This window comes from Xiphophorus hellerii, chromosome 18 (assembly GCF_003331165.1).
Source record: "Xiphophorus hellerii strain 12219 chromosome 18, Xiphophorus_hellerii-4.1, whole genome shotgun sequence".
Lineage (NCBI taxonomy): Eukaryota > Metazoa > Chordata > Actinopteri > Cyprinodontiformes > Poeciliidae > Xiphophorus > Xiphophorus hellerii.
Genome location: NC_045689.1, coordinates 557,690 through 565,277, shown reverse-complemented (window position 1 = coordinate 565,277; position 7,588 = coordinate 557,690). Strand labels below are relative to the sequence as shown.

The following is a 7,588-nucleotide window of genomic DNA, read 5'->3' as shown; positions in this document are numbered from 1 at the left end:
TGTATCCTATTGGTGGTGATGAACAAGCCCAGGCAAGTAGGCTACCGACTTTGTTCGGTAGCCTACTTGCTACTTGCTAATCAGTAGGTGGGATCAAAACACTTGCGTTTCTCTCTCTCGCTTTTTTGTAACGAGTAACTAAACCACACATTGAAAATGTATCGGAGTAAAAGTACGCAATTAAGTTCGGAAATATAGTGAAGTAAAAGTGAAAGTTATCAAAAATTTTCATACTCGAGGAAAGTATGAAGTACTCCAAAATATACTTAAGTAAAGTAGTGAAGTATTTTTACTTCGTTACTATACAACACTGCTAACAATAGCACATTAGCTACCGCTACGCTACTTAATAGATTATTGACTATTACAGGACCAGGACTGCTAGCAGAAGTCACTAGCTAAAGTCGGTAGTTGAAGCCGCTAGCTGATGCCACTAGCTGGAAACATTAACCAAAGTCACTGGCTGAAATCGCTAGCTGAAGCCGCTAGTTGAAGCTGCTAGTAAAAGCCGCTACCTGAAGTCGGTAGTTGAAGCCACTAGCCAAAACAACTGGCTGAAGTTGCAAGCTGAAGCCGCTAGCTGATGCCTCTAGCTGGATACGTTAGCCGAAGCCACTAGTTGAAGTCGTTAGCTGAATCCACTAGCTGGAGACGTTAGCCGAAGCCTCTAGCCACGGCCGTTAACTGAAGTTGCTAGCTGATGCCACTAGCTGGAGACGTTAGCCGAAGCAGCTAGCTAAAGTAGCTAGTTGAAGCTGCTAGCCAAAGCTGCTAGCTGAAGTAGGTAGTTGCAGACACTAGCTGGAGAGGTTAGCCGAAGCCTCTAGCCAACTGAAGTTGCTAGTTGAAGCCGCTAGCCGAAACCACTGCCTGAAGTCGCTAGCTGATGCCACTGGCTGATGCCACTAGCTGGAGTCGTTAGCCGAAGCCTCTAGCCAAGGCCGTTAACTAAAGTCGCTAATTGAAGCTGCTAGCCAAAGCTGCTAGCTGAAGTAGGTAGTTGAAGACACTAGCTGGAGAGGTTAGCCGAAGCCTCTAGCCAATTCCGTTGGCTGAAGTTGCTAGTTGAAGCCGCTAGCCGAAACCACTGCCTGAAGTCGCTAGCTGATGCCACTGGCTGATGCCACTAGCTGGAGACCTTAGCCGAAGCCTCTAGCTGAAGTCGCTAGCTGAAGCCACTAGCTGGAGACGTTAGCCGAAGCAGCTAGCTGAAGTCGCTAGTTAAAGCTGCTAGCCAAAGCCGCTAGCTGAAGTAGGTAGTTGAAGCCACTAGGTGGAGACGTTAGCCGAAGCCTCTAGCCAAGGCTGTTAGCTAAAGTTGCTAGTTGAAGCTGCTAGCCGAAGCCGCTAGCTGGAGCCAGCAGTGTTTTCGTCTCCATCCTCTGAAGCGGTGAAGCCTCTGATCCTCACTTATCTTCACTTCTCACCTCTATTGGTGGAGCTGGGATTAACATTCTCAGTTGCTGGGAAGAATCTCCTCTAATTGGATTCCAGGAAAGATGAAAAGGGGATCAGTGTGAAAGCAGGACATGAAACAGGAAGTGGACCAGAAACAGGAAGTGGACGGGGGTGCGGGGTAGCCGGGAAGTCCTGATGTTCCTCTATCAGGCGCCATCTTTACTCTGGACTGAAGGAAAAACGTCTGCAGACGGTTCTGGAGGCCAAACCAGAACCGGCGGGCTGGATTGACCAATCAGCCGTCAGTTGATGAGTGATCCAACAAGATCTGGGTCAACTGGAGTCAGCTGCACTACTGAGGTCAAAGGTCACTCTGAACTAATCTGGTGGTGGTAAACATGTGCTGGTTCTCTGCTGCTTGGACAGATTTAGCCGTCCCATCAAGACGGCCCAGTAATCCAGCAGAACTGCAGTGGGACCATCAGATGAACTCAGACTGGGAATGACTAGGAATGACTGGGACCAGTTATGGTTCATGTCACCCAATGGACAAATTATTAAACCTTATTAAAAACGTCTCTGGGTTGAGATCGATTCATAGCAGCCGCCATCTTTACGTGTGTTTAAATAATCTAAGCATTAAAGTGGCTGCAGCAGGTCACTGGTGTGTGTGTGTGTGTGTGGGCGTGTGTGTGTGGTCTCTAGAGTGAGTCCCATGAGTCAATACAGACCATAATATTGTGAGTTTACCCATAATGCCCTGGGGAAGCGGTGTCTGAGTGAGCTCATTGCAGGTTGAATACTGCACTGAGTGGACACTGGGGACCGTAACCACGGAGACACTGGGGACCGTAACCACGGAGACACTGGGGACCGTAACCACGGAGACACTGTGACATGTTGCTACAGTTCAAATGAAGATAATCACGTAGTTATGAATGTTTGTTTATGAAAGATAAGCATTAAAGTGATCCACTGATCCTCCCAGTGGTGACCAGGAGAACCACTGAGGTCGGTACCAACAGTTCGGTATCAACAAGTCGGTACCAACAGGCCGGTACCAGTGGGTCAGTATCAGTGGGTCGGTACCAACAGGTACCCCTTTTGGCCCAATCTTTCACATCGGGGCTTCAACATTATTATTTGGGAACTTCTGACTGCCTCCATTTCCTGGGGTTCTGTTAAGACGTGACACAGACTCTATTTTGACCCAGCCGGTTTTCAACCAGCATCTCCTCCTGAGTCTCAGCAGAACCAAACAAAGCCTCCAGTGTTCCTCTGGTGGAGGACAGGCCTGACATTCCCGGAGCTGGAGGAGCCGGAACGCTGCTGGAATGTTCCTGGAATCTGCTGGTTCTGGCCCAACATGTTCTGTGGACACAACATGTCCGCCGTTCGGAAGCTGCAGGTTTTATTTTCCTTCAGTCGATCAGACAACATGAAATTCTGATTTCTTCCTCAATTGATTTAAAACGAACCTGCAGCCGGTCCGCTGGGCAGAACCACCTGGAGCCCAACCCGCTCAAGGCTAAGAACTTCCAAGCCTCTCCAGGTCTTTCCAGGTGTTTCCAGGCAGCACATGAAGCATTTAAACGTGGAAATTGGATTTTCCCAGTGTGGGATTTAACTGTGATCTAAAATCCCCTGGAATCTTTTCTCTGCTCACATTGAACCATCCTCCCTGCAGCCGGAGCCGATGGATCTTCACGGATCACTGGACCAACCGGATCCGGTCATCAAACAGAACCGCTGAGGGCGGGGTGGTCGGGTCCAAACAGAACCGCTGCCGTTCATCATACTGGAAACATTCTGTCTTTTTATCAAGGTGAAAACTGGAGCAAATTCACAACTTTTATTTATTTTATTCCTTTACAAAAAACGGACTTTTTTACAGTCCAGATGATTTTCCTTCATTTCTAGAAACAAAATATAAAAAGTGAAATGTTCCACATGGCAGATAATCTTCCTGAAATCTGGACAGAGATTATTTTAAAAATTCAAACCTGGAACAAAAAACCATCAAACAAGAAATATTGAAAAAGTAAAACAAGAAGATCCGGTTCAGAGCAAGGCAGCAGGAAAACTCGCTGGAGGGAAAACATCCCGGAATTCATCATTCAGATTCCAGGAAGCTTTCCACAGGCTTGAATCAGAACCAAAAGATCCAAACGAACACATTCTGTTCATGGTCCGGTCCTGAAGTTAAGGAGCCCAGACCCGGTTCATCATGCAGAACCTCCAGAACCAGTAGATCCAGGACGTGGGACCAACGCTTCCTGCTGCCAAGTTAGGAGAAACCCTGCCGGACTCTTCAAAGAGTCGGACCAGACCGGATCGAACCAGACTGGACCGGATCAAACCGGATGGGATCGGGCGGCGGCTTCAGGAGATTGGGGTTTGGTTCTGAAAGCGTGGGACCCTGAAGGATGACCTTTGACCTGACTAGGTTTCAGGTGGGCGGCGGCCCGTTGACGTAGCTCAGCGTCAGGTGGAGGGAGCGTGGCATCCTGTTGCTACGGTGACAGGGAGGCTCCATGGCAACCAGGATGAGGCCGGCCAGCAGGGCGAGAGCAGCCAGGAGGAGGAAGAGGAGTGCTGATGAAGAGGAGGAGGAAGATCTGCTGTGGGAGGAGTGTGTGTGAGCAGAACAGGAACTGGATCAAGTTCTGGTTCTGGTCCTGGGACACCTGAATGCTCACCTGGGCTCAGAGAGAAGCTGCTCCTCTTCATCACAGCAGGACGACTCCTCTTCCTCCTGATTAACAGGAAGTAGATCATCAGAATTCTGGAGGAGTGACACCTCTTGATAGCAAACATCTTTTTTTGGTAAGGTTTTGTTGGTTTTTTTTGACAGAGGCAATGAGAGAAGGCCGAGGTCACCAGGGCAGGAATCGAACCTGCGACGGCCTCGCCGAGGACTGAGGCCTCCATATGTGGGTTGTGCTCAACCGCTGCACCACCAGAACATTTTACCTGTAACCTGCTGGACTCACCTGTAGAGCAGACTGAAGGTAACCAATCACAGCTCCTGCTGGTTCCCTGGAGGAGGGGACAGGAAGAGGATGCTGTCTGTCGTCATGACGACGCCAGCTGTCGAAATGAAGATCCTGCTGAGTCAGAATATCACTATGGAGACGGTCCTGAAAACACAGATCCAATCAGAATCATGAGGGGCTCTGATTGGTCAGATTTCAGCCTATGAAGCTGAGGGATTATTATTTAATCTCTGGCTGAACCAGAGATTAGCACCAAGTTCCATCTAGAACCGGGAACAAAACCAGAACCTTCAGAATCGGCTCTAAAACACTTCCAGTCAGCGAGCCCACCTTCCCGTCTCCGTCCGTCTGCACCGCCCTGGAACAGGAAGTCATGATCTCTGCAGGGGCGGAGCTTTGGACCCTCAGCCACGCCTTGACCCGCCCACCGTCAAACCTCATTGGCTTGTTGACATCTCCTTCAGGAGTCGAGGCGGCCCATTGGTCCTCTTCCTGTCTGATGGCGACAGGTGAGAACAGACCTGGTTCTGTTTGGTCCGTCCATTCCTGAAGAAAAGGAAATTTGGTCAGATGGTTAGAAGGTTCGTCAGACGGTTATATGCTTGGTCAGTTGGTCCGTCTGCGTAGGACCCATGGGGCCCACAGTGGGTTCTGGAGGCCCAGCATCCTGCATGATTCACTTCCCTCCCTGGTCAGTGATCTTCTAATAAGGCACCACTGGATCCAGCTGCGTTAAACCAGGAGAGAACTAAAAGAGATGCCGGGCCTCCAGGACCCGCTGGGCCCGCCTGGACCTGCTGCGTTAGAAGGTTTGAACAGTTCTGGGTAGATGTGACCTGAAGTCCGAGAGACTAAAGATCCATCTGCAGTTTTCTACCAGAATCCAGATTTCTGCTTCCAGACTTCTGGTTTTCAAACACTTCATGTTTCCAGTCATGGCTTCTGGCTTCTTAGGAGAGAGACCCACAGCATCACAGGTCCTCCACCATGCGTCCCAGTGGGCATGAGGAGCCTGGAGCGTTTCTTACTGAAGGTTCGATGTCGGATGTCCGGATTCAAAAGTCTGGAGTCCAAATATGTTAACGGGACGAAGTCAGGCCCAAGCTTCTAATGGCGACCTGGTGACAACTCTGAGGACCAGACCCAGACCTGGACCGGACCGGGACCAGGACCAGACCCGGACCAGGACCAGGACCGGACCCAGACCAGGATCGGACCTGGATCAGGTTCAGACCCAGGCCAGGAACAGACCCGATTGAGGTCATGTGACTCACCAGAGCTGCTTCCTGGTTTGTGATGTCAGCGCTGATGTCAGAGCAGGAGTCGAAGGAGCTCAGGTAGCTCCACCTCTTGGTCTCGTCCGGTTGGCACAGACCTGCAGAGAGGAGCGTCCTGAAGCTGACCGTCATCATCCTGAGGTCTGAACCTCAGATGGAGGCAGCCATGTTGGATCACTGGTTCTGAACTGGGGAGGAACCGGGTCGGGTCGGTACCTGTACAGACGCTGAAGTAGGAAGAGTCTGCATCATCGTGAGAGAGAGAGCGGCCGATGTCTACCGAAGGGTCCCACTCCAGCCCCAGGTGCTCATGGGTAGGCGAGGGCGGAGGGGTCGGAGGTCGACAGGCGAGCCCGGTTGGTGCTGCGTTCAGGGACTGTCTGAAATCTGAAGGAAAGAGCTGGTGGTTTTTTGAAGGTTCACCTCTGAGACGGGTCGGAACCGAGGACGGGTCCAGGTCCGACTGGAGGACAGACTCTGAAGGACAGCCAGAATCTGCAGGCCGGGTCAGAACCGAGTCATCCTCGAACACCTGCAGGAGGAAGAGGAGGAGGATGAATCTTCATCTTTCTGTTTGGACCCGACCACCCCACCCTCTTTTCTCCAAGAAATGCAAAGCAAGCATCAAAAATTTCCAACAGTTTATGTCAACTGAACTGGTCCCAGTTTGGACTCTCTCCAGACCCAGAACCTGAGAGTCCAGAACCCGGGCTCAGTTTCAGTGTCTCCATGGTTACCAGCGTGGTGCTGAGCAGCCGGGTGTGTGTGCGGGCAATGTTGTCGTAGACGTGGCTGCAGCGGCGCAGCAGCTCCAGCAGGTGGCTCTCCACGCGGCGCGCGTCGGCCGGCTCGCGGCGCTGCATCAGCTCCTCGCCGCGCCGCAGCAGGTCGTTGACCCGACCCGAGTTCTCGCACAACGCCTGCTGGAAGGACTGAAGGAGAGGTCATGATGCTGCCACCGCCGTGTTACCGTGATGCTCTGAGCCGTCAGGAACTCACCCGGAGCTTTCTCAGCTTCTCGCAGTTACTTCCTGTCATGTGATCGATTTCCGTGAGGTGAGCGTCCATCTCCGCCAACCAGAGCGCAAGCTCCTCCCTCTCTGCTTCAAACTCCTCCCACTCTGAGACGCAGAGCTGAAGACGGAGATAAAAACACGATAAAACTCATTTAACACAAAAACTATCAGAAAAAAACTCCAGGTTTCCTGTGATATTAATAATTCTAAGAAATGTGTATTGTAACATTTATTACTGAACCCAGGCGGTTTGGTTCTGGTTCTGGTCAGGGTCCAGTCTGACCTGCAGTCGTCCTGTAATGGTTTCCAGTTTGGCGTCCACTTCGTCCCATCGCCGCCCACATTCCCACGCCGCCCCCAGCAGCCGAGCCTGGACGGCACCCTGGAAGAGCCGAGGAAGGGTCCGGTTCCTCCGGGTCAGGCCGTCCAACCGGATCAGCTGGGATCCCGCCTCGCTCCGCAGCCTCTGAGTCGAGTGCGGCACAAAGTCATCGGCATAAAGCAGCAGCTCCACTGCTCACCATGGATTTATATTCAATGATTCATTTGAACCATTTTTTCAATCGTCTCTCCATCATAATAATTTCTAAAATCAGGAGAAATCAGGATCAGCTTTGTCCCACTCCAGTACCTGGAACCTCCTCAGCTCCTCCTTGGAGGCGCTGTAGGTGAGGTGGGCGGGGCTCAAGGTGTTGATGGCCTGCTCAGCCAATCGCAGCCAGGCATCCAGGTGGCTGTGTTCCTGCATGAACTCGTGCCAAAGGACCCACTTCCTGTCCAACCTGCAGGAAGGAGCAAAGAAAACCCAAACACTGTAAACTTTCTGAGAGTAACCATGGTGCTCCTTAGTTCAGAAATTAATTCCTAACTATTCTCAGCGTTAAGAAGCGCATTTGTCTTT

At 51.3% G+C, this 7,588-nt stretch overlaps 1 protein-coding gene across 5 annotated transcripts in view; it reads right to left on the bottom strand.

Moving 5' to 3' along the window:
• Positions 1-3,235: 3,235 nt before the first annotated feature.
• LOC116708202 (nesprin-2-like) overlaps positions 3,236-7,588 on the bottom strand; it is a 14,925-nt gene continuing 10,572 nt past the window's right edge. For 4 of the 5 annotated variants that reach the window (XM_032546036.1, XM_032546040.1, XM_032546038.1 and 1 more), the window contains 10 exons: positions 7,319-7,469; positions 6,971-7,153; positions 6,671-6,805; positions 6,409-6,603; positions 5,888-6,203; positions 5,669-5,769; positions 4,725-4,940; positions 4,392-4,538; positions 4,098-4,153; positions 3,236-4,019 (listed from right to left, as the gene is read on the bottom strand). In XM_032546036.1, coding sequence (XP_032401927.1) covers positions 3,848-4,019; positions 4,098-4,153; positions 4,392-4,538; positions 4,725-4,940; positions 5,669-5,769; positions 5,888-6,203; positions 6,409-6,603; positions 6,671-6,805; positions 6,971-7,153; positions 7,319-7,469 — 1,672 coding nt within the window. In that variant the 3' untranslated portion in view covers positions 3,236-3,847. The remainder of the gene's footprint in view (positions 4,020-4,097; positions 4,154-4,391; positions 4,539-4,724; positions 4,941-5,668; positions 5,770-5,887; positions 6,204-6,408; positions 6,604-6,670; positions 6,806-6,970; positions 7,154-7,318; positions 7,470-7,588) is intronic. The other variant, XM_032546037.1, reaches the window with a different exon arrangement.